This window comes from Schistocerca serialis, chromosome 4, assembly GCF_023864345.2.
Source record: "Schistocerca serialis cubense isolate TAMUIC-IGC-003099 chromosome 4, iqSchSeri2.2, whole genome shotgun sequence".
Classification (NCBI taxonomy): domain Eukaryota; kingdom Metazoa; phylum Arthropoda; class Insecta; order Orthoptera; family Acrididae; genus Schistocerca; species Schistocerca serialis.
In genome coordinates, this window is record NC_064641.1 from 482,476,762 (window position 1) to 482,504,009 (window position 27,248).

General features: G+C 38.4%; 2 protein-coding genes across 3 annotated transcripts in view; one reads left to right on the plus strand and one right to left on the minus strand.

Annotated features, from left to right (window-relative positions):
* LOC126475172 (protein lifeguard 1-like) overlaps positions 1–7,969 on the minus strand; it is a 38,016-nt gene extending 30,047 nt beyond the window's left edge. Inside the window, exons 1-2 of one of the 2 annotated variants that reach the window (XM_050102802.1) lie at positions 7,746–7,969; positions 7,423–7,486 (exon numbers count right to left, since the gene is read on the minus strand). In XM_050102802.1, coding sequence (XP_049958759.1) covers positions 7,423–7,474 — 52 coding nt within the window. In that variant the 5' untranslated portion in view covers positions 7,475–7,486; positions 7,746–7,969. Of the gene's footprint in view, positions 1–7,422; positions 7,487–7,650 lie in introns of both variants that reach the window. The other variant, XM_050102801.1, reaches the window with a different exon arrangement.
* Positions 7,970–8,172: 203 nt separating this feature from the next.
* The window catches only part of LOC126475173 (ras-related protein Rab-10), a 32,839-nt gene continuing 13,763 nt past the window's right edge, over positions 8,173–27,248 (plus strand). The window contains exon 1 of the mRNA XM_050102803.1: positions 8,173–8,366. Coding sequence (XP_049958760.1) covers positions 8,240–8,366 — 127 coding nt within the window. The 5' untranslated portion in view covers positions 8,173–8,239. The remainder of the gene's footprint in view (positions 8,367–27,248) is intronic.

A 27,248-nucleotide genomic window follows, 5' to 3' on the forward strand; every position in this document is an offset into this window, starting at 1 on the left:
ATAACTTATTGTATGTTTTCATTTGGTAGTGAAAATGATGCTGATAGTACACGTGGACCTTCTGAGCAAGAAAAGTCTTAACTATTTAGTCATCTTCAATATTCACAGTTATTTACTTGCTTGTAAGTTTCCTGCAATATCAAGAACTCTCTCCAGAAAATTTGCTGACTGGCTGTAAAATTTATATACTACCTACTTATGGGCCAATCTGTGTAATTACTATACTCTTACAGCGTAATGTTACTACGTACATCACAGTGAAGCATCCACCATAGATAAATATATAAGGAGTAGAAAGAAACTCACAAGACAAATCTAAGCTAACTTTTGGATTCGTGATTCTTTTTCACTAATAGAATTACACTTTATAGTTTTTTTTACTTAAAGAAGTGTACATCATTTGCGCCCTTACCATTTTTGGATAATCTGTTTCATCTTCTGCACATATTAACTAATCAATGAACAATAAACAGCTTATTGTACATTAATCACTACACTATAACATTGTTAACTTACACAAATAATGTTACAAATATTGCCAACGGACTCTAAATAATTGTTACATTGGTACAACACAATGCGCAAGTCACCGAAGTGGTATCAAATAGAAGACCTGCATCACGTGGCTGAACAACACCAGACCTGGCCAATAATATCATACAACCTTTTTTCATTGGCTCAACAATGAAGTAATAACAGAAATTTTCTAAGCAGAGACATCCTTCTAACATGCAAGGTTTCACACCTTAGGATTTGAATGTTACAAGATACAAGGTTTTAATCCTTTGCTACAGAAGGATAAGCCTGTTTGTATTGATATACAGGGTTTTCCCATCTTCCACAGGGCATTTCTTGATGTGTAGAAACATGTAACTCACAACTGACAACTTAAGATCTATGAAGTTTTAGCATCATAATGATTAAAATTATTTATCCTGTTGAAGGATGGAAAACTGAGGTTTAACATCCCACCAACAACAAGATCAGTGGCGAGGATATAATGTAGCAAGTTATTAGGAAATAACATTCGATGCAGTAAGGCACGCAGCTGTGCAGCTCAGTGGCTGCAGGTTGGCTATGTTTTTCTTCACTCTGACTCTCAACGCAGCTGACATTACCAGCCATGAGAACAGTCAAGTAACATTTAGTCAGTACAGAAATTCATATCCCCTACTAATCTAAATAAACCATAGTAATTATCATCCAATTTTGTTCAAACTTGGTATGCAATCTTTTGTTATTATGGAAGGGATCCTGTCCAAATTTCAGATTTTCATCTATTATAGTTACGGAGATAGAGAAAATTACTTAAATATCCTAAAACCGACACTTATGCTTCAAAACTCAGTTAGGAGCAATAACCAAATGTCTTATTATCATCTGAAGTCTTAACAAAGCTCACAGTACATAAAATCACTTAACTGGAATTTTCTTTTCAAAACTTTAATTACTCTACATCATGTACAATAAAAATCATTCAAAATTATTATTTGCTTACTAGTTTTTGTGTGAATACATGGGAATGAAAGAGTGTATGTGGGACATATGTTAAAAATTAATATCATTTTATGTAAAACCTTATAAAATTGAACCGTGGGAAAATGGTGGTGCAACGTCAATGTGTGCTTGCTTTTGTAAGACAGCAGCCAGAATAAAAGTCTGAAGCGGAAAAGTTTCTATATTAATTTAAAGGATATTTTGCATTTCATTCTATTTTATTAAACAATATATTAGAAATTGAAATTGTAATGACATAAATGACTATCTGATTAGTGGTTGGCTAAGGCAAGTTTGGCTGCAAGAATGATTTGGAAGGACCATTCTGATTGGTCATTCAGATCAATAGCCAATCAGAATTAAGCGGTTCCTGTGTGCAGATAGATGGGCAAAGAGGAGAGGAGCATTGAGAGAGTCACCCTCTAACCTGTTTCCGAGGAACGCCTTGCTTGATGTATCCGCGAAAATAATATGTAAAATGAAGAACTAGGGAGATCATTCCAGATAAAATGTGTAGTGACTAAAGCGGTTCAAGTTGCGAACATTTTGAGAAAAGCGTGAGGTTTCAGAACTAATTAGTTGAAATTTTAGAAGCGTGTAATCTTTTGATCGTAGAGATAATTCCGCGTGGCACATTCCGTGTTATTGAGGGAATACTTAGGTGAGCACTTCTAACATAGAAGACCATTGAAACAACTGAATGTTCAACTCACTAATAGTGGTGGGTCAGTGACCGTTAGATCGCAAAATTAATCAGGTCAGAATTGCAGGAATTCTGGCTGCTTTCACATGTGAAATATGTTGGATAAACAATGAACTTGGAATGATAAAGCATTTGCATCATCAAACATGGACTTTATAGCCACTTCATGTGATTACATATGAATAAAAAAGACATTAACAGAATTTTCAAATGCTTACTGCAATTAAACTGCATTCTCCTACCGCCTGAAATTTGTGAAAATGAACTTACAGGAACTGATTTGCAACTTGAGTTACGTGGTAAATGTGTTTAGGTATTAGGTAGTGGTTTCATCAATGCTGCTTTACACTGCCTAGCGTGTATCTACTACTGCAGAATGATGGGACGTCGGAAGGAAGAAATATAGAGGTAGGTGAACTGTTCAATGAAAATGACAGAGAGTAAGGAGATGAGAGAGAGACTGACCGACCGTCCCTGCCCTGCTGCAAGGAGTACAAGTCAGATTGAGGTAGGATATCAACCACGTTCTTTTTGAAGACACTATCCCAGCATCTGCCTTAAAGATTCAGAGAAAATTAAAATCTAACTCTGGGTGCTGAGGACGGATTTGAACCACTTTCCTAGCAAATGTGAGTCTGGTGTATTAGCCACTGTACCAACATGGTCAGTTTATCCTGTTATTGTGTGAGCACTCAATAACACTTTTAGTCATAAATACAATTCTGTGGCCATCAAAAAATAGAGTGTGTAGCTCCAGTTTCTCAAGTATCTTTCACAAATATCCTCAATGAATTTTTGTTAATGCCTATTTTCATACTGAAAAATATCACTTATAGTGAAAGCAGACCACAAAGAAACAAATTATTTTTGTTCCTAGTTATTCTCTATTTTTCGCCAAAGAAAAGCTCATATGCTGTAAAGGTTCCAGTTTCTGTCACATCCATCATTTGGTTTCAGTGCATTGAGAGCTCTACTTGCATCCATCAAACATACATGGTACTGTACTTCCACTGTCAGAAAGAAAAGTTGTTTGGACAAAGTCTCACGCAACTGGTACAGTATGACAAACCCTAACCTCATCTAACTCCCACCAACCCAATTAAGGGCTCAGATAGCTAGGAAAAGTTGGAAAGACCTGTAATAGTAAAACTGAGAAGGCTAAAATTTAAATCAACATCAGCTGGACCAACAATCGTAAAATAAAGTAAGAGAAATAATCTGGTCAGCGTCACCCAGACTTAGCACGTAATGAAAGTCATCCCTCCCACAGCCATTCCAAGCCAATCTATTATAATCAAGATATTAAAGGTAGAAACAGCACACAGTAGCCTAGAGGAACTATAAATCTGTTCAACTGTTCTTTCGTCATCAGCTACTGTAAAGGATAAGGAATCCTTAGGTCTTGCATCAATCTGTATACTACTCCTAAAATGTAAAATAGGGTGTGGCATGAAGAGGTGCTAACTGTATTTAAAACCAAATAAAACGGAGTAAACGAGGGACGACAAAGGTAGCTGGCAGAGGAAATAGGGTCGAGGGGCCTCCAGACCCTGGCATGAGGCAGGAAACCTCAATCAACTCCCCCTCAAAGTGAAAAGTTTACTTACTTTATTTTCGCAAAGTTATGATCTGTCCCTTCAATGACGTCTCTGTTCACTGTAATAAGTTTAGTATCTGTGTTTTGCGACCGCACCGCAAAACCGTGCGATTCGTAGACAAAAGGACGTGCCTCTCCAATGGGAACCGAAAACATTTGATCACAAGGTCATAGGTCAACCGATTCCTCCTCAGGAAAACACGTCTGATATATTCTATATGACACTGGTGACGGCATGTGCGTCACATGACAGGAATATATTGACCCACCTAACTTTTACACTTGGCGAATGGGTAAAAAGATTCTTCTACCTTGCCCAATTTAGGTTTTCTTGTGGATGTGATAATCACTCCCAAGAAAGTGATGAAAACATAAGAGTTTGTCACATAAACTGCAACAAATGAATGCAACAGTTTCACAGTCACACAATTTTCCCTGTGCTCTGTCAAAACATATGTTTTTAATGTTTTCAAATTTTTCCGTGTGTAGACCGTCAAATCCTGCATATGTCCAAGCAAATCTGAACATGTCCTGGAATTTTGGAGAGTGAAGTTGATTATGTGTGAGTGCCTGAGCTTTGATAATTGACACACGATCACGTAAACAATACTGCTCTGTGTACCTGTGCAGCTTCGCAAAATCATAGAATCTTTTTACAAAGTATTTCACTTGCCGAAAACCAAACACATCTAACCGTTGCACAAGAGGTGTACAAGCTGGAGGAATGGTAATCATGTCTACTCCCACACTAAGATTGTACAATGCCTGATCCTTCTGTCCTGTATAGCTGTCAAGGAGTAAGGCAAAATCTTTGTCCGCAAAAGGAGCAATCACACATTCATTACAGTCTTTCACTAGTCTCTTCTCCATTTTTCCTGACGCACTGCAATTCACAATGACATTCGGCGTTTGCACAAGTGCCCTATTCACCCGTCGCTGAACTTGTGGTCCAAATACACCATTTTTTTTCCCTGCAAACATAAATAAAATGTAGGTAAAAGAAATCCTGCTTTGTTCAGAGCATACTGTATGGTATAACTATGTGAAGTGGCATGCAGCTGGTCTACAGTACATTCCGTGTCGCCTTCTCCAACTAACGATAACGTGCGGGTTGATTTCATTTCATAGTTAAAACCGGACTGATCTGTGTTGATAATATATGCGTCGTCATACTGTTGGAATCTGACATTAGTTTCTGTAACAAACGTCTTTGAACATTTTTAGAGTTCTTCCAGTTTATTCGCGTAGTTCTCGCTTACATATTTCGTAATCTTCCTGCTTGTAATTTTGTATTTTCTTTTGTTTATTCGCGCTCCTGAGCTCACACTATCCTTGATGTTGCCTATCTTGCACATGGACTACTCAGTCTGTTTATTTTGCTTATGTTTTCATAGTTTCACACAACTTCTTCCTGTTTTCTCAATTGATCTGTGTTTAGTTTTTCAAGTCCTATCCACTGTGCCAACTTATAACTAAATCTGAGGGGGGTGCAATGGGGAGGTTCCCTTGTAAGCAGAGACTTCCATAGGATTCAATTAAACACCTTTTTGAGTCCATAGGAGAACCAATACTGCTATTCTCATGGACTCACTCTTCTGCAAACCAAACAGTGCATGATTAAACAGGAGGTATTCAAAATAACTTCAAAGTTTACTGCATAAAGACTGGTACTGTTGAATGCTTGTTTCAAGAAATCTGCATTTACAAAAGGATACAGATTTCTTAATTACTTCATAAACTATATTTTTCAGTACAGTCTCTGACCATTAGTACATTTTTAGATGCACAATCTTAAAATTTAGCTTGTTATGGTGACTTCAAAATATCATGGCAATTGAAAAATCCATTCACAAGTTGGGAATTTCATCTACAATTCTTCTCATTTCTGTTATTATACATCCCTCATATGGGTTGATAGAAATTCATGAGGTTAAATTTCTTATTTACCTCACTTTTGACAAAAAATTTTTATTATAGCAGCAGGAATTCCTACCACTTCAATCTTGTGCCTTTTAATGTTATCCTGTTTATAATTTGAGTACAGATTAACACCAGTTTCAAAGCTAGTATTCAATCTCTTCATTTGCCGCCATTTTGGCAATGAAGTTATTGTTAAGTGGAAAAGCCTTTTGTTTCAGCTTTTGGAGCACTTCTCAGGTGGAATGCAAATAAGACTCCTTTCATATACAGCATTACTTACTGATGATACACTCCTATTTTATACCATAACCTTTTTCATGATGACTCTACCAAATGATTGTAGTCTCCTGATTGTCCCACAAATATTGCCACAACAAAATCTCTGGTGAATTCGTATGTTGCACAAGCAGAAACCTCTCCAAACTTTAAATGAATTCAATACAATGGAGAAGGCAAACTACTTAAAAATCTGTAAAACCTCTGCACATTTCAGTGGCAAGAAAACATTCTCTTCGAAACGAAGTGCAAATTATCTTAATACAAAAAAAATAATTTTACAAACAAATTTCTTAGCTTATTCAAAATCTGCAATTGAAAATATGCTCTGCTTCTGCAACAGTTAACTCATAACAAGTAATATACCTGTTTCCTTGCAACAGAACAAAACAGAATAACCTAATCAGTGTCTGAACAAATCCATCACAAACAGAATTTGTTGCTTCACACAAGAGCTGTAAGGACAAGGGAGATTAGTGTTCATACACAAGATGTACAAAGTTCCCTCCATCAAACATTGTACAGGGATTTGCAAAATATGTACATATATATAGATTTTTGAGTGTTTCTAAATGTGTGTACCATTTCTCAAGAAGTCCAGTTAACAAAGTACAAGTTGCACAAAAAGTACATTTAGGCTACACTGTTACAAATTTTTACTTTTATATTATTTTATACCACTGAACTAAAATATCTGATTCTAGAACAAAATTCAGTCATTCCTATCCTGTTTTCTGCAAATGACAACATGGTAAAATTTTTTACTGCTGAGGAACATAATGTTATTTGCCTGAATGATTCATCAGCAAAGGAAAGGGAGGTTTGCCCAAGTAAAATGTTGCAAGTGTTTGTAAACTTAAATGTGCAAGTATGTCAAAAGATGTGAACATATCTGCTAATGGTTCCACAATTATGACAGATGTCATGGGATACTCTCCCTGAACTTAAACTGCAACAAAATAAAAGCTAGATAAACTCTTAATACCTTAAATGGTAGCCAACATTTCTACAATGTCAAGTGCATTTGTCTGCTCGAGCACTCCACGATAGTCAACAAGTGAAATAGTCATTAACCAGTTGCCAGAAATATGAAATGAGGGCAGTGGTAACTTGAAAGTTATAAATAACTAAATTTAAATTCCCCTCACCCTCCAATTCTCTAACCTATGCGACAATGTAACAGAATTAATGACATTTATCTGGATTAGAATAGATTTTAACCAGCAGCACTATGAATCATCTTCAATAGTGCCTATTTGCAAAATATAATTAACCCTGACTTATCACCATATTATGTGACATACTGTATACCAAATATAGCACAAAGTTTAAGGTAGAGCTACACTTAGCCACTTAGAGCAATGATGTTTCATAGCATTCTTTTATTTTTGCTCATAAAACACAAATTAATTTAGAATATAAAATGAACCTTGTTGTCCAGGATAGTAGCCTGTTGGTGGATTTTGCTGCCAAGTTGTCATCCTGCGGTAAAGCTGCGAACACCAATAATGAGAGAAATGAGGCAACTGCAATACTTCAGAATTTAATTTGACACTTTCTTGAACGAATAGCAAGAGTTCTCACTCATATAAACATCAATTGATTCGTTTTATGCATCTGCTATAGAAGAGAGAATTTTCATTTAACTCATTTATACCTTTCCTCAATTAGCTGGGTAGTATCAACTACGCGACGCAACGCAACACCAAAAGGCTTAGAAACGTCAGCCTCGAGTCACACGACAGTGATTACCTGTGTAAATCGATAGTTGTGCAATGTTTTCCTTCTAGAAAGATACAGCTGATTCTGTCGTTCAGCTACTCTCTGTCACGAACAGATGAATGTACCTTGCTGAGAAAACTGCCCTCAGACCCCTATCACAACCGATACGGAAGCTCAGTCACACATTTCTCCCCAAATTTTATTGAGACAACTATATCACGAAAGCCGTAACAACAACGTTAAAGATATGTAATCAGAATGGCCAACAACTAAGAAATTGATAGTTACCAAAAAGAACATTTTAGTCGGTTTGGTAATATGGCTCTCAAAACAGCATCAAACTGGGCTTGCATGCATTTTCTGCTTGTAAATTATAATAAAATCAATAAAGGCGCTTTATGCTAATTGTTGATAACATAAATTTGCCACGTTGGCAGTACCGTACATCGGAGGCTGTACCACTTCCTCTTTAAAGGAAAGAAAATCTTGAAGTGACGTCTGTGGGCCTTAGAGAACTACGTAAAATGGCGAAGAAAACTTATGATCTGTTATTTAAGTTATTGTTGATAGGTGACTCAGGTGTTGGGAAAACGTGCATCCTATTTAGGTTTTCGGACGATGCCTTCACAACAACATTCATATCCACTATAGGTAAATGTCAGCTGCAAATATTAGTTGTATGTGTAGAGTAATTAGTTGTTTTCTATGTTTAATTTCAAAAATTGAAGGAAACTCGTAGGTTCTAAGCCATTGGTGTCTGAATTCCGCAATTTTCATAGTATTGATGTTGCATAGTGATTGGGTGACTGCAAAAAGAAGCAAGTGCCATGTTATTTTTGGTAGTACCATGGAATACTGTGTTTTTTGTGGGGTGGGGTCGAATGGAATGTGGAATATCTTCGGCGTTAATAAGTGTACTTAACGCGTTTATGTAATATTCGAATTATGTGAATTAGACGAGTTTTTAAAATGAGCCAATTTTCCAACGAAACCTGTTGAATTGGGTGTAAAACTACGATTATAAATACAGTTTTCTCTTCATGTGACTTTGCTGCGCGGAGTTTTGTGGTGAACGTCTAATAGTAACGACCATTTCTTTTTAACCCAACAAAAATTAAACTTTGTCGGCTAATATGTAAGGGTGATAGCACGGCAAAAATACCGTCGAGATGTTTCTCGATCTCTGATATTTTGCATTAGTTGAAGAGGGAAGTTTTGTTTACTGGTAGTTTCCATTTTTTTTCATTTTAACATTCAGAAGTAAATTACATTCTGCATTCTTTTTCAATGAATAGTTGTGTAGTAGTGGTCCAATAACTGACAGAGAGAGAAAAAATATATTTTATCTCTGTCTCTCCCCCCCCCCCTCCCCCTCCACCACCGCCATCGTCAGTGCAAAAAGAATGCCTGTTTCCTTTTTATATTCATCATTGTATTATGTTGTTGGCATATGCAGTATCTAACATAGTTAAAAATTGAAGTAGATTTTACTGTATATGACTTGCTGAGTCCTTCATTATCTGTGTTATTTTTATTTATTTATTTATATATATATTTGATTAGCCATCCGTAGACATTTTGCAATGTATGGATGTTGTCAGTTTGGATACAGTGATTTTTGCAGATACATTGACACTTTTATATGCATTTACAGAGTATACAAATACAATGACATTTATCACTTAAATTACATTCAAACAGTTAAATATTCACTTATTGTTTAGAAACAGCGTTCCTGAAAATATAGTTTAAGGGTTTTCTGTAACAGTACATGTTGTTAATTTCTTTGATGTCCTGTGCAGCTTGTTATACATTTACAGAATATACAATACAATGTCATTATGTCACTTAAATTACATTCAAACATTTAAATATTCACTTACTGTGTAAAAACAGTGTTCCTGAAAATACAGTTTAAGAGTTTTTCTGAAACAGTACATGCTGTTAATTTCTTTGATTTCCTGTGGCAGCTTGTTATACAATTTTACACCCTGATACAAGAAACTTTTTTGGGTCTTATGCTTGTTTCTCCTATCTAGATGAAGGCAGTGGCTTGTTCTTGTGCTATAGCTGTGTAAAATGCTGTTTGTACTATAATTCACTATATTTTTCTTTATATATACTATAGTGTGGAACATAAATAAACAGGGAACAGTTAGAATACCAAGTATTTTGAATAGTTCTCTGCAGTGAGCCCACTTACTGCTTTTAGTTATAATTCTCACTGCTCTCTTCTGCACTTTAAAAACTGTTTGTAAGTTGAGTACATTATTTCCCCAGAAAATTATCCCATAGCTTATGACTGAATGTACATAGCTAAAATATACAGTTCTTAGACATTCATCGCTGCATACTGAGGAGAGAACTCTAAGTGCGTAACACGTTGTAGATATCTTTTTTGTGAGTTTTTTAACATGTTCACTCCACCTAAGCTGGCTGTCAATATGCAACCCTAGGAATTTTGTGGTGGGCACTTCGTCTACAGAGGTGTTATGTAGCTTTAACTTTAGGGGACTGTTTTTTCTGTTTATTCTAAAGCGTATGGTATTTGTTTTCTTAATATTTAAGGTCACTTTATTCTCTGTAGACCATTTGTAGACATCTTTCAGTGATTCATTACAATTTTCCAACATTTGTGCTGATGTCTCACTGGTGATTGTAATATTGCTGTCATCGGCAAACAATATCTTCTCTCCATGTCGGATATATTGTGGAAAGTCATTTATATAAATCAAGAACAACACCGGACCCAGCACACTTCCCTGAGGGACCCCAATATTAATATGCTGTGGATCTGACAGGTGTTTTTCTATGAACTTTGATCTACTGGAGACATGCGAGATCTCTACCCACTGTACTCTATTTTTAAGGTATGAATGGAACCATTTGTTGATTACCCCTCTTACTCCTAGTGCTTCTAACTTAAGTAATAGATTCTGGTGGTCAACTGTATCAAAGGCCTTTGACAGGTCAAGGAATATGCCACATACATAGTTGCCTTCATCCAGTGCTTCTAGAACCACTTTAGTGAAATGTGCTATTGCCATTTCTGTATCTCTGCCTGGTCTGAAACCAAATTGGTCATTTGAAAGAAGGTTGTATTTGTTTAGATAGCTCATAAGTCTGTTCTTCATTATGGACTCTATTATTTTGGAAAATGATGACAGTAGGGCAATTGGCCTGTAGTTCTCAATGTTTTCTACATCATCTTTTTTGTGTAGAGGTAAAATTTTTGCATGTTTCAGATAATCAGGGAAACAACCGGCTTTGAAAGATTCATTTATGATATTGGTTAGGGGGGCTTTGATACTAATTATGCATTTTTTCAGCACAGACATTGGAATTTCATCTAAACCTGCTGAATTTTTGCTCTTTAATTTCCTTAACACATTACATACTTCTTCCTCAGTAGTGGGTAGCAATACCATTGAATTTGATGTATATTCCCGTGTTCGTGGATTATGAGATTTTGAAAAATTTTCCTGTAACTTTGTAGCTATACTACTAAAGTAAGAATTAACAAAGTTTGCTAGCTCTTTTGGGGTACTTGTTAGGTTTTCTTTGTTCCTGATTTGGGTGTTTATTTGCCTTTGTGTTGCTGTTCCTGTCTCTTGTTTCACTATAGTCCATGTAGCTTTACTTTTATTTTTAGCTAGATTTATTAGTCTATCATTGGCTCTTTTTTTTCACCATTGAGCACCTTCCTATAGATTTTTTTTGTAGTTTCTGTAGTAATGAAGAAAATCTGGATCACTGTTGTTGTTTTTTATAGAGTTTAGGTATTTAAAAGTTTGGGCAGATTTTCTAATTCCTGTGGTAATCCACTTATTTTTGGTGGATGTTCCAGTAGAACTTAGTGCTTTGGGGAAGGCTTCTTCGAATATTATCTTAAACTCCGACATGAATTTGGAGAATTTCTGATTCACATTATTTTCTGAATATACTTCTTCCCATCTTTCATGTCTTAATTGTAAGCAAAATTTTTGTATTGCTGCGTCTGAGTAGACTCTTTTAAACATGTGGAGGTTTACTGGTTTTTCTACAGAAGCTTTTACTTTTATGATTTGGCATAAATGATCTGACAGTCAAAGATTTTTGACAGTTATGACACAGTTTTCCCCACCTATATCTGTAGCTACATGGTCAATGGTAGATGTTGAGTGTTTGGTTATTCTTGTTGCACAATTAACTAAAGAGGACATGCCAAAACTATTCAGAATATTCAGAAAAGTGTTACTGGTTTCATCTGCCTTAGCTGTGTTAATGTTTAAGTCACCACACAAGAGTATATTACTTTTCAGGGATGACACTTGTTCTAGGCTTTGCATAAGTTTTGAAAAGAATGTTTCTAAATCACCACTGGGAGAACGGTATACACATAGTACAATTAGTTTTTTGGGCATATCTACAGCTGGTATCTCTACTGCTGACACTTCAAAATGCTTGTCTACACTTAGTAGGATAATATCATTCCTGACTTTAAATGAAATACCACTCTTAACAAAAATACATGATCCTCCACCTTTCATTGAGTTTCTGCAATAAGAACAAGCTAGTACATATGAGGGCAAATTTATGTATTGAATTTCATTGACTTTGCACCAGTGCTCTGTGATGCAGATAACTGGACTTTCTAAGGATTGTAACTCAACTTCTAGCTGTTGCACTTTGCTTTTTATACTCTGAATGTTTTGGTGAAGCACTGTTAGAGATTTAATGTTACTTATCTTGGAGGTTTCTTTTTCATCATGCTTGTGACTAAAAAATCTTGCAGATGGGAGGGAGGCACTCTCTTCCGTCTGCTTGTTGCTTCATGTGAGGTTGTGTACTTTTCTGCCACTGCTGATGTTGGAACTGCTGCTGCTCCTGTTGTCTGTACTGCTTCTGTTGATTGTGCTGCTGCTGACGGTGCTGTGTCTGCTGTTTCTGGTACTGCTGCTTTTAGTGACACTGGTGGCAGTTGTGCTGGTGTTTCTGCCTCTATTTTTGTTGATGTTACTCTTACTTCTACTAGTGTTGAGTTTTCATCGTTTTTGCTATTGGGATAGCCTGGGATGGCGGCTAATTCTGCTGTAACCTCCTTTGAATGTGTGTTTTGGTCATCATTGCTTTCTGCATGAAAGTCCAGTGGCATAACAGTTTCAGTTAAAAAGTCGTCTTGCATGTTGAGTTTGTCTAAAGTTTCACTGATTTTTTTTCACTGAGCAGTCTTTTGCCTCTTCTGTTTAGGTGCATTCCATGATTTGTGTAGCTGCATCTCTGAAGAAAATTCACACTGAGAAAATAGGCATTTGAGTAGGCTTTACAGATTTTTTGGAATTGCCTGTTTGCTTTTTTAATTTCTAAATTTACGCAAGAATTAGGTATGAGATCATGCCTATGAGGTATTCCTGTTACTATCACTGTGTCCTTTTCGGTAGCATGAAGAGTTTTCTGTAGGTTGCGGACTGCAGTTGCCAGTTCATTCCTATACACATCGTTTGCGCCCGCAATCAGTACAATGCGCCGATTTTTGTTTTGTAATCTGTCTTGCTCAATGTTTTTAGCTACTTCCTGTATAGGAGCCCCTGGTTTAACATATCCACACGCTATCACATTGTGTTCAGCACGCAATATTTCTGCAAGATTTCGTCCATGGTTATCAGAGTAAACTGTTACTTTTGTACGTTTATAACACTTTTTCGTCTTCGTTCTTCCGATAATGCATTTATCAATTTTGAATTTGTTCACTTCACACGTTTCTTCCGCTAGGCCTACTGTGTTTACATCAGTCTGTACAGTTGTGTAACAGTCTTGTGTTTCATTGCACTCAGAAATTGTGTTTATGCACTTTTCTTGTGAATGTTTGTTTAGTTCACACGTTTCGCGGCCTATCGTGTTTGTGCCTGGATACAAGGCATCAAAACGATTCTGCAACGGTACTTTGTACACTGTTTCACCAGATTTGGAGCGGAACTTTTTAGGTATTTCAAAGTCACGGCTAGTTTCTGTTAGTATGCCGTTACAATCAGAACTGCTTGAGATATACTTAAGCATGTTGAGAAGCACTGATGCGTATTTTTTGCTAAGTTCAAGATCACGCTGCAATGCACTCGCTACACAACCTTCAACACCAGAATATACCATTTCTGTTGCGGCTCGGCGTCCGTTACAAGTCACTACGCCGCAATTACAGTCCGAGTTTTCCAAATTTACTTCTGCAATACATTTCGTATGACACCAAATTTGTCTCACAGAACAAAGTCTGACACCTTTACGAACAATTTCGCTACAATATAAACAGCTAACTAATACTTTTAAGTCAATTTCTGGAGAACGATTTATTATTACTTCCACACGTGACGCCATCTTGAACCTCAATTTAATGATATATCTTCAGTGCAATGAATTATTTGCAATAAATGGTGTTATTCCCTTCCTAATTTAAGTATCTGTGTTAGCAGTGAACTTTGTTTCTTAGTTATGGAGTATTCCTGTTGCCCTGTGACAGTTTCTTAATGTTTCTTATTCAGAATAAACCAGTGTCTGTAATGGTATTAAAAACACCTGGTTGTTTTGATAACACAAACTTCAAATTGTAGACTAGTAATCTATAACTAGGTTTGCTTTGCTGCCATTAAGTCTGTAGTTTTTGATCATAGTTGTGCTCATTTTTTGGATGTTAGTACCACTCAAGTAGTAAATGGCTTTACACAAAATCCTATTTATATTACTTTCCATTGACTTTCTGTGTCATTGTCAAACTGCCAAAGAATATATGTATATACATCTGCGCCAGTTAAAAGACAACTACTGCACTACTATTTGTTAAAGAATAATGTAATTTACTTCTGGATGTAATATTTGTGTGTTCAACAGTAGACATTCTCCATTGGATGGATGTAGTCAAATTGCCCTCAATAAATACATTATGGGAAGGAAAGGTGCTATTCACAATATTGCAGAGATACTGAGTCGCATATAGGCACAGCAGAAAGTGTTTCACACTTAAAGCTTTCAGCCAACACACACACACACACACACACACACACACACACACACACACACACACGGGTAGTGTGGTTTCAGTTGTCTGAGACTGCAGTTGTGTGTGTGAGTTGTGTCTGCAAGTGTGTGTGTGTGTGTCTATTGTTGACAAAGACCATTAGGCGAAAACTTAAGCATCTCTGCTGTAAGGCGAGTAGCAACTTTCCATCTCATAATATTGCAAGATATCTTGGACATATCCTTTAAGCAAGGTAATGATTAAATCGCATGTGAACGCCTACACCAATTCACTCACTTCACAATGATACTCTTTAGCAGTTTCCCTTCTGGAACACTGTGTGTGTCCAATTTACCTGGAACAGCAACAGTAGGAGATGAACCAGTCAATAAAAGAAAAATTACATGCACTGTGTACTTTTTTTAAGTAAATTAAAGCTGCTTCATACATAGGGGACAATCATCTGTATTTCGTCTGTTGTAATAATGAGTGTATCTAATTTGTTTTTTAGTGTGTAACTGTTGGAAATACATATAGTGAGGGCAAGTGGGCCACATTTTCCAATATTGATGCATTGTTAGTATGGGTAAACTTGACTATTGTACATAAACAGTGTCAGTATTTACTGTCTTATGTATTTAATTGTTAAAAATATATTGACCGTACTTTGCTAATATGGCCCTTCAATGTCAAGTGTTTATCAACTGTAACAAGAATGTGTGCTTCCCAGCTTCGTTCGGAACTGAATTAACTATTTAAATATAGAATTAATTTTTTCCATGCACTTACATTTGTATTTACATTGTCATTTGTATTTAAAATGTTGTTTCACTGAAATATTTATTAGCCTTCCTTAGATTTACAGAGGTTCTGGATTCGAATTAAACAATCACTTTTTGCTATGAGTGAGGTGTCATCTGCAAACATTACCATTGTCCCATCTACATGTGCATGATCTTTCATTGAACAAAGTTTGTAAACTGCGCCTCTTAAGTAAAACTCTGCTAATGAAGTGGACAAGTGTGGAAATTGCCACTGAATCATCAGCTATGGCAGTCACTATGAGTAATGTCAGTGTTATTTCTGTGTGATGTATCGTAATAAAACTCAGGTGGGGAATTGAACTGGTCATTTCTGGGGATACAGTAATTGTCACTATTGCTATATAATACTGGAAAGAGAGCATTTTATCTTGAAACTTTGTGCTGATGCAGCAGTAGCCTAAGAAAAATCAGCAGTTTTGCAAACTGCAGTTTACGTGTATAATGTTAGTTAGATCAGAAGCCTTCTAAATCAGTTAAAAAGATCCAGGAGATTCATTTAGCTGTCCCCAATAGTTTCAATGCATTTGAGACTTGACTAAAGCATTTACATTACTCAAGGAGTTCAGGAGATGATACACGGCATAAGGTGGAGGCATTGTTTTGGAAAAAAGTTTAGGATGACCAAGAAGTTCTTATTGTCAGATTGTAGTCATGAGGAGAATGTAAAATGGGTACACCACTCTTTGGGAAGTGATTAGCAGGTAACTAATATTTTTAAGACAAGTGCAGAGCCCCAGCAATATCACCTGTGTTTTGGGCTCTTTTGGAAGAAGGTCTTGGAAAAGCTCATGTGATGATAATAGGTTTTGCAGCCAACAGTTTGGACTTTATAACTGAGGACATCAACCATTTTGCTGAGAGTGCTTCTCATACTAATGTGAAGATCATTTCAGTCTGTGAGTGGTATAAGTGCTGCATAAAGTGTTCAGTGGCGTGTGTTAATGTTAAACTGAAAAATCATCAAAAGCAGGGAAATGTTCACACATTAGTGTCCTTCACTCAGCTGCATAATGCACTGCATAGCTTGAATGTGAATGCTTCATGTTTTCCTTGTTTCTGTAGCCTATGAAAATCACAAAATATTTACAGTTGTCTCAAATTGCAAATTAGTATCCAGGCTGTGAACGTAACCTGTTGATACACCCATCACTGCAAGGAACTCTGTTGTATTGCCTGGGAAAGCTCTTGGAGTACATCATTGAATTACACAGGGAACAGTCTGCTTTTGTGTGCCGAAGTTGCACCTTTGAGAAGTTTTATTCCACTTTTACAGAAAAACTGCATGTGCTACAGTGTTGGTTCTTATTCGGTTAAGAGGTAATCAGATGTAGTGTGACAATGGATGTTAAAGGAAATGCCCGCAGAGTATTCCATAAAAATATCAAAAGGCTCAGTAATAAACTAATGAACATTTCATGTCCATCAGAAAAATGAAAGGGTAGATTGAATTTCAAGATTCTGGTGCGCATATCAGACATTGCTTGGAAATCGCCAAAATTGGCTGTATTGCTCCTGATGGATATAGCTAATATCATTGTACTTTAGAAGCAGTAAAGAGGAGGAGTAGAATGCCAGGCACTTCAGGTTCGTGAATATTATGTTCAACAGTAATTTTAATTTTGCTGCAATACTGGATCATTAAACCCATAATCTTGTAGTAGTGACAGTTTATAGGCCATCAGGAAAAAGTATCCAAAATTTCATCAAGCATATAAAGTTTCAAAAAGATTATGTGTAATTAAGTGGAGACTTATTGTTCGTGAAAACTTTAACGTTGATTTTCTGTCAAATAGTACTGGTGGAGGGGGGCCTAGAGTTGTTGAGGACTAACTTTGTATTATTTTCCATGGTAATTCCTTGTGTAAGAGTTGAAGGACGTAGCTGTTGACAGTTTGTTTTTCGACTCTACAGCCTCCAATGTTGTAACTGTATAATCAATATTTAGCAGTTTATTTCATCATGATGGTCAAAAGTTACATTATACTGACCATTTAGGTACAGATTGTAAAGAAAAGTACCACAGAATCATAAACAATGTTTCAATCGGTGTTCAGAGAGATATTATGCTGGGAGAAAGATTTATAAATCAGGTGGGCCTCGGAATGCTTGAAGTGGCTTCCACCATCTCAGGTAGTGGTAGTGATCCGGCTGCAGAAATTCTATGTCCAAGAAAGTCTACTTCAGGCTGGCCAAAGACACATTTTGAGGTATTGAGCATGATTCCCTTGTGTTCCAATCGCTGGCGATGTACCTCAGGCGACGACGGAAAAACCAAAATGTCGACCAGGTATGCAAACGCAAAAAGTAAACCCTGTAGCATGGAATCTGTGAAGCACTGTCATGTCTGTGCGGCATTCCTCAGTCCAAAAGTCATGAACATGCTCTCGAATAAACCAAAAGGAGTGATGATGGCTGTCTTTGGAATGTCACATTCGGCTACAGGTATCTGTGTGTAGGCCTTTGCATAGTCAAATACAGTGAACACTACTGAACCACTCAATGCATAATTGTAATCGTGCAACAAGGCTACGGGATAATGATTGCGTATTGTCCAGATGTTCAGGGCTCTATAATCGCTGCACGGCCTCCGTGCACCTTCCTTCCTTGGCACCGGCTGTAATGGTGAGGACCAAGGGCTGTTGGAAGGCTGGATTACACCATCGCGCAACATGCAGTCAAATTCTGCCTTCGCTATTTTGAGGCAATCTAGGGCTAAACGTCGCTGCCTACAAGAGGTAGGGACCTCCTTAAGTGCCCCGGATGGTCGTGTCATGGCTGGAAATCCTCGCAGCAGCTCCACGTACTCGCTATCAATTACCGCGTCTCAATAGAATCTGGAAGTTGTTAAGCCAGTGGTGTTGTCGACCAGGCGAGAGTTCCTCATGCCAGGCAGCAGGTTGTAGTGGGCGAGTTAGTCAGCTTCGATGATTGGTTCGGCAACATCTGTGACAGTAAAGTCGCACGCAAAAGTGCACCGCAACCTGAGGTCGAGTTCCAAGCGCATAGTGCCATACGCTATAATCCGGGAGTTATTAGCAGCTGCGAGGGAAATGGCCGAAGACGGTTACTCCTGATACAGCACAGTTTGAGGAAATATTGCCAAATTGGAACCTGTGCGTACTAAGTACTTCCAGGTGGAACGTCGGTCACTCGCAAACAGGTGCCTGGCTGTCGGACAGCAAACGGAGGAGGCGCTCACTTCTGATCGCCACTGCCGTTTGGATAGGCGCAGGGTGTCGTACACTTACGTGCTTGCTCGCCCAACCTGCAGTGGTACCAACAGACTGTTTGTTCTGTCCCTATCGTAGACAAGGCTGTCGATCGGCTGTCTGAGCGGCGACAGAATCGATGACAGCTCGTGTTGCTTGTGTCATGACAATGTAACAGCTCGCTGATTTTCTGTGATAACAAGTCCACTTTGTTGACGAGAACATCATAATATGCACGTGAAACAGTTGTCACCGCACAGACGCACGCTGTGGTGGCGGAGCTAAATATTGATGGCATCATTGCTTCTTGGATCATATCAGCTAATTCAGTCACTGCATCTAAAAACGCATCAGTCTGCGACACCACGATTGTTTTCACTGGAGGTGGTAACCGGCTGCTCCAGATCATGTGCAGTAAGCTGTCCGGGGCTGTACCTGCGTCTACTTTACTCCGCAGGTGACGTAGGTACTGTGACTGTTTTTTGTCGCCTATGTCCTCTTTGGTAAGCACCTGCTGGATTCATTCTTCATGAAAAGTGGACACGCGCCGAATTAGTTCTGCTTTCAGTAGGTCGTAGCTGTTCGTTCCCAGCGGGCTAATTATGATGCCTTGAACCTCAGCGGCGTACTGATGATCTAGTTGGCTAACCACTAGCAAGAATTTTGTGGCGTTGACTGTGATACCTGCATAGAAAAAATTTGCTTCAACTTGCGCAAACCACAGGGATGGATTTTGTGGCTGGAAGAGTGGTAGCCACACCGCTAGACGCGCCACAGAAGTATTTGTTGGCTCTGGTGGATTCGCCATCTCAATTTCTTGCAAGGACTTCTCGTAAATTCAGTGTGCATGCAGGAGATCACGTCGGGGTCACCACCTTGTCGGTACCGGTTTGAATGACTGTGATCGATGGATCTGAGTGTGCTTGTAGGCTAAATAAGGAAAGTAGGTTTGGCTCAGCTTGATGTAACAATTTATTAACAAAGCCCTGCGGGCAGAACAGACAATAATACACTGCAATCAGTAACTCATGCGAAAGTGTGAGAAAAGTTCAGTATAGTAAATTATTCTGTATCTAACACTTGGATTCATGTTTCTTTTGTCAAGGAGTAGGACGTGGAACAGCAATCGACAATCAAAGAGTTAATTGAGGAACAAATTTCGCTTGTGTATTGTGTCTCTGGCGTTCAGCAGGAAAGTTTCACGGCACTGTACTTGCAAACACCTGCGCATGTCACGGTGCTGGACGATGACAGAAGACACCACATGAGGAAATTTAACACAAAGTTTTGAAGCTAACAGTGAACTAAGGCAAGCGGTTTCACTTTCATATATGCAGTAAAGAATGTAATAAGGACTGCTCAAGTCAACATTATAGGCACAATATAAAATAGGATGGTGTAGGTTCTGGCCTGTGCAGATGATGTGGATATTATTGCAAGAACAGAACTTTTGCAAGAACAGAACTGGCTGCTAAAAAGACACACAGGGCACTGGTGGCAGCGACAGCAGCAGCGGGAGTGGAAGTGGAAATGAAAATCAATAAAACCAAAAACATGTGAATAACACGACCAAAACTAAATACAATTTTAGAAATTTACCAGTCGCAAATGGAATTTGTTACTGAATTTGTCTATCTGGGAACATTGGCAACGTATTTTGTGGAAGTGCTATTTTTCTTCGGGTTCTGTTGGGCTATGTTCTATAAAACCCAGTGGGACGAAGCAGAGGAAGAATTAAGACCTCGATCCTTGGATGACGTACAGAAAGATTAAAAAAATTATTGTTGTCAGAGGGTGGAGAAGCAAGACGCTGGATAGGGTGAATGGAATGATGCCCTAGAGCAGGCCAAAGCTCACCAAAGGCTGTAGAGCCAGGAGGACAACAATGTGGTGGTGGTGGTGGTGAATTTCACCATGAGCTCTTCCTTACATACAGTCTTTAGTTTAGCCCACATACAAACTAAAGGTGTGCACAAAAGTAAGCGAGTGAGTGCCACTACCTGTGTCGCAGTACGTTCCTGTGCTTGTGCACCCTTCTCCAGCCATATTTCTTCCTCAGCTTCCTTCTCCTTCATAGTCTTTAATCTCTATGACTTTGACAATATTGGAAAAGCTTTTTCTTCTGAATATTGCTTCCATCTGAAATTTCCACCACTCCCTCTCCCTCCCCCTCCAATTCTCCCCTCCCGACAACTTCAAGAACTGTTCTGTTGTGGTCACCCCAACACCAGGCCAGTTGCATCAAATTTGCTGTTATTTGCGTTACCACTGAAAACTATGTACCTGAAAACGACATATGCTTGTGGCCTGTAACGTAATCAGGGGCTGTAACGGAAGCTTGTAATAATCTATTTGTACAGACTTTATTTAAATATTACAACTCAATGGCAGATGATAGTGACACACACAGAGACTAAGTAAAAACAAACAGCATCAGAGAACAGAAATTAATGTAAACCAAAAGAACCCACCTAAAATAATAACAACATTCTACTTCTAACAAGAGTCATTGGCCACCAAATACAGATACATTAGTTTACTACTACACCTACTATAAATAATCATTAATTTTAAAAATACAACTCCTAAGCAGATCAATTCATCAGTGAATAAAAAGTAATTTTGGCTATGATGGTATTTCTGACTATGGGAATTTTGTGCTGGCTTGACAGAATCATGCTCTTAGTATTTTTATAAACAAGTGATAATGCTGTTTCCTTGAAGACTTAAATGTGCTGTAGATATGTCTACAGGGTGATATTGCTGAATGGAGACAAACTGCAGGAGATGATCTCCAAGAGGATAAGTAGCAAAATGGCCTGACGTGCATTCCAAACGAAGTACTTCACTTGAGGGTGGAAATAAGAGAAATTTGACAATGTGGATTTTAATTATTGAAAGCACACATGAGAACACACCAGGCAGATGGAGATGTTCTGCCTGTAATAGTGTTTCAGCTCCACACAATATGGCAGTGAGCTGAAGCATCATGTAGTAGTCACATTATCTTTTGTAACACCAAAGGCATGTCTTACAGAAGGGAAGGCAGAGTCACCTTCAGGGATTGTAGATACACCTCGCCTGTGAGGTGTTGTGGAACAATGACCCCTTACACTAGGTGGTCATAAATAACCCCATCCCTTACACTGGCTGAATCTGTGCTGATCGTTAACTTCACCATACGTTGGGAATTCTGTATAGCTCACAAGTGGGAGTTGAGAAGGTTGACAATGCTGCCACTCATAAAGGTAGCCTCACCAGTGTAGGGTGGTTTACAGAAATCCCAGCACTGTGGTGGCCTGTGTAACAAACGTGTAACGAAACCATTATCGGGGAGACTAGTCCGTAGGTAATGATACCGATGGCAGCAGTTCTTGTGGAGGATGTTTGAAATGATCTTCTGACTTACACCATACTGGCAGGTCACCTGCCTGGTGCTGATACTGGGTTTACTGTCAGAGATTTTTTTAGCTCCACTTTTAAGTTATTGTTCCTCCTGTGGAAGTGATTGTTCTTCCTGTGGAACATATTTCTGGCCATATTCCATATGACCTCCCTTCCCATTTATCAAACAGGGGATCATTTCCAGCAATTTAGCAAATCATCTTACATAAAAATGGAGATAAATAAGCCACCTCCAATTACAAACTTATTTCACTACTTGGTCATTTCAAAAGTAGTCTTTCCAAAAATGTTTCAGAAAGCAGCTGACTTCTTAAACGGACCAGAAACTGTAAACTGCCTATGGTTTTCTTAAAAGGTTCTCCACAGAGAAAGCAATAAAAACCTAACAGATGGAAATGATGGCACAGCTAAATAAGAAAAATTCTTCTTGGTAACCCTATCAAAGGCTTTTGTTGTATATTAAAAAATTAAATAGCAAACTGTAATGGCATCACTGTTACATGGATGGAGACTACTTCACAGTAGAAAGCTGGAGATCCCATCGATATAGCATGAAAGTAATACCATAGTTGCCTAATTCTTGTGCATAACATACAGGAATGATCTACGTAAGATTTTTAATGGTATTTCAAGAATGTAAGATTCGCTGATGACTCTCACAGACTGATCAAAGGTCCAAACTCAACCTTAGCAGATACAGCTCAGATGATAAACAAGCCTACATACAGTCCACAGCTAACATTTTCAAGTCCTAATCTCACAAAGACTCATATTACACAATTTCGAACCAGCAGTACTAACAACATGTCATGCGAGGTGGAATCAAAAATGTTCAGGGTTGGTGCTGCCCTCTGGAAAGTAGGAATAATAGATCTTTGCACCGCTCGGTGGTGAGAGCTGCATATCTGATGAGTCGGTGTGTGGTGTGGCATTCAGCTGAAAGGCTATGTTGTGTGTCCACAGTGATTTCCGTAATACTCTGTGTTTGGTGTGTGGCGATTTTACTATGGATCCACGTACACAACAACGCGTGTGTATCAAATTCTGTGCGAATCTCGGGGAAAAGTCCTACGGAGACCCTTGCAATGATTCAACAAGTGTTTGGGGGACAGAGCATGAGCCATATGCATATGTTTGAGTGGATGCTCGGTTCAGGGCCAGCCGTACAGATGTCGAAGATGATGCTCACACTGGTAGGCCTGTTAGCCGCACAATGCCAGACGTTGTTGCCAAACTTCAACAGTTGGTTCGTGTAGATTGACATTGAACCATTCAAGACCTTGCGGATGAAGTGGGTATTGGTTATGGGACATGTCAACAAATGTTGACTGATGAATTCGGCATGCATCGTGTTGCCCCAAAATTTATGCCAACTGCCAATCAGAAGGCACAGCATGTCAAAGGGTGCATGGACCTTCGTCAGACCGCATCTGATGATCCAACCTTCTTGTCATAGGTTATCACCGGCAACGAGAGCTGGATTTATGATTATGACCCAGAGACAAAGCAACAATCGACCCAAAAAAGTGAGACAGGTGAAGAGCATGATTGTCATCTTCTTTGATACCAAGGGAATTATGCACAAAGAATTCATCCCACCCAATCTAACAGTGAATTCCGCGTACTATTGTGACATTTTGCGACGGCTCCATGAAAATGTGTGGCAATGACTGCCCGAACTTTGGCAACGAGGGAACTGGCTGCTGCATCATGAAAATGTGCCCTGTCACACATCCTTGCTCACCAGGACCTTTTTGGCAAAAAACATGTCGGTTGTACCCAACCCACCGTACTCGCCAGATTTGACACCTTGCGACTTCGCTCTTTTCCCAGAACCGTCAGTTAAATACTCTAGAGAGGATTCAAGAAGCACCGCTGGCGGTGATAAACACCCTCCAAAAAACAGGACTTCCAGAAAAGTTTGACCAGTGGCAGAAGTGCTGGGACCGGTGTGTACATGTGGATGGGAACTACTTCGAGGGTGATGGTGACAATTAGTCCAAAGATAAGGTTTTCAACAGATGGCAGCACCATTCCTGAAAATTTTGGATAGCGCCTCGTAGACGTTAATGGTCATATTCCAAATCAAACTGACTTTGTAAAATTGCTTAGGGGCCAAGCTGGATAAATGTTATAAAGGAGTCAAGATACTTATAACCTAACCAAGAAGCTCAGTTGAATGTGTTATGCACTTAAAAGCCTCTTTCATTGTGTTGGTCGAAGACAGAGTTTCAGTTTATTTTGCATATTTCTTTTGCTCCCTGTTGTCTTATATAATTATCTTCTGGGGCAGTAAGCCTAAAGAATATTGTTTGTTTAGGAGAAGCTAGCAGTAAATGTTATCTTACTTTAGAAAATGCACACTTTGAATAAAGTTTTTCAAGTATCTTGGAATACTTGCTCTTGCTGCCCAGTAGTTTCTGTTGCTGACAAGAAAAATCTGTTCCACCTGAACTGTAAAAGTAAGCAATTACAACACAAGGCACAATAATAATTTTCTTAGAGACTTCACCTCCTCTAATACCAGGTGGAGTAATTTACTCTGGTGCAAAGCTATTAAACAAGATGCTGCCCAAGGTAATAAAGTGGGAATCCCAAACAGTTCAAAAATTAAAAAATAGTTAAAAAAGGTATTCAAAAATAATAGTTAAAAAAGGTATATTAACTACGCTTTCAGTAAATTTTCTGAATAATTAGATTTAAGGATTGAAAAGTTATTTTAGTCACTTAGTAGCCAAGTTCATCGCAAAGCTGCACAAGAAGTGCTGATGTACTTTCAACGGGACTTACATTTTTATGGATGTATGGTGACAGTAAGTTGACATATTTTCTGTATTTTTGTTCAGTGTTATAATATGAAATAATGTTCTGGGGTAACTCATCTTTTCAAAAGAAAGTCTTTGTTACTCAAAAATGTGCTATAAGAATAATATAATTAGGTGCTCACCCAGGCTCATGTTGTAGACATTTGTTTAAGGAGTTGGGCATTCTGACTACTGCTTCACAGTATATTTATTCCCTCGTGGATAATCTACTGCAGTTCAACAAAAGGAATGATAATGTACATAATACAATTCCAGAAGAGAAAATTGATCATTACTCTACAGGCTGTCTTTAACTCAAAATGGGGTGCTTAATGCTGCAATTAAAATTTTCATGAATGAGATTTTCACTCTGCAGCGGAGTGTGCGCTGATATGAAACTTCCTGCAAGGTTTGCAGAAGAGCTTCTGTAAAGTTTGGAAGGTAGGAGACGAGGTACTGGCAGAAGTAAAGCTGTGAGTACCGGGCATGAGTCTTGCTTCGGTAGCTCAGTTGGTAGAGCACTTGCCCGCGAAAGGCAAAGGTCCCGAGTTCGAGTCTCGGTCGGGCACACAGTTTTAATCTGCCAGGAAGTTTCAAAATTTTCATGACTTACCCAGGGTTATAAAATTTGTGACATACTGCAAAGTAAAATTTGAAAACAAACTGAAAGAGAGAACTCCTTGTACTGTGCAGAAGAATTTCTATTAGTGTAATTTGTAAAAAGTGGTTGGTTGGAATTACATCCATGTGTGTTTATTAAAAATCCTTATCAATTTTCACTGTCTAGCCATATTTACAAATTAATTTTCAAGTAAAATAGCTAGTTCCACATAATCGTGATTTATCATGTCAAATGAGCCAAAGAATGTGATGCTAACCAACCAACGATTTTCCTTTGGAAATTCCAGTACAATAGATTTGATAGTAAGTTAAAAGTTGAAGAGAAACAGTAGCTGTTTAGTAAAACAGTGGAGGAAGCAGCTTTTTACAAATTAGCTGATGCAAGCATGAATGGCATTAAACAGTGTAGTGATATTTTATTGTTATTACACTACACAGGTAAGTTTCTGTAATTTGATTTCTGATACTAATTTTTTTTTCTGATACTAATTTTTTTCCTTGACTTATTTTCATAACCCAGGTGGTTCTCTTAACATGGTGGGATCTATGTAACGTGATGAATAGGTTGATGAAAAGCCATTGATGTCAAGCTCAAGTGCAAGATTACCTAGAAACTTAGTGGAGACGGAATTAAAATCGCTCGTAGCACTATTCTAGAAATCACCAGTAGCATCTAAGTCGAGCAGTTTTGTTGCATCATGATAAACCTAAATTCAGTTAAACCAAATGGTCCAAAAATTGACTCCTATTAAGTCCAGTATTTCAACCAACTTGGCACCTTTTTCAGCGAAAAATTGGTATTCCCTCTCTCAGTATGTCGTATAATTTTCTTCTGTTGGAAAAATTATGTTTTTGTTGTGATCTGAAGTCCTTGTCCTTCGACCATTGTAATACAGCTCTCCATGCTGTTTCGTACAGTAGATCTGCATGTCTTTGGGAATTATAACAGTTGTAATTTCCCCATTCTGGCAACCACTCACACTATTCCAAAAGAGCAAGTCCACAAGTCCATATTGGTTGATGATACAATGCAAGTTCAATCTTCTAGATCGTTGTCCTTGCAACAATGGAAAAGGCTACTACCTTTTTTTCCCTCAGAAACTATGTTTGTCTGGCCTGGCCACACACATTTCCGCAATGTGGTTGGACCTGCAGTACAGCTATCCTTATAGTAGAGCCACAAAGCCCACTCTATCTTGGCAAGGTCCACAGTTCATGGGGGTAGGGGGAGGAATTGTGAACTCTTACTCCATTTTGGAGCCAATAGTCTTGTCACACCAGTTCCCATCAGATCACTGAAGTTAAGCACTGCTGGGCTTGGCTAGCACTTGGGTGGCTGACATTCCGGGTCTACCAAGCGCATTTGGCAATTGGGATGCACTCAGCCCTTCTGGGGCCAGTTGGGGAGTTACTTGATCGAGTAGCAGTGGCTCAGGTCATGAAAACTGACGACGACTGGGAGGGTGATGTCTGACCTAATGCCCCTCCAAATTCACATCCAGTGATGTCTGTGCAACATGGAAATAATAAACACTCATTGTAAATATGACTCAAAGCTCCAATCCTTTCCTTCAAAGTGGATATAAGGAAAACCCTCCTCTACATTTTTTTCTGTCAAAATTGCTAGTCTTGTAGCACTGTTGGAGAGCTTCTGTGGGATTTGGAAGATAAGGAAGGGGAGGAGC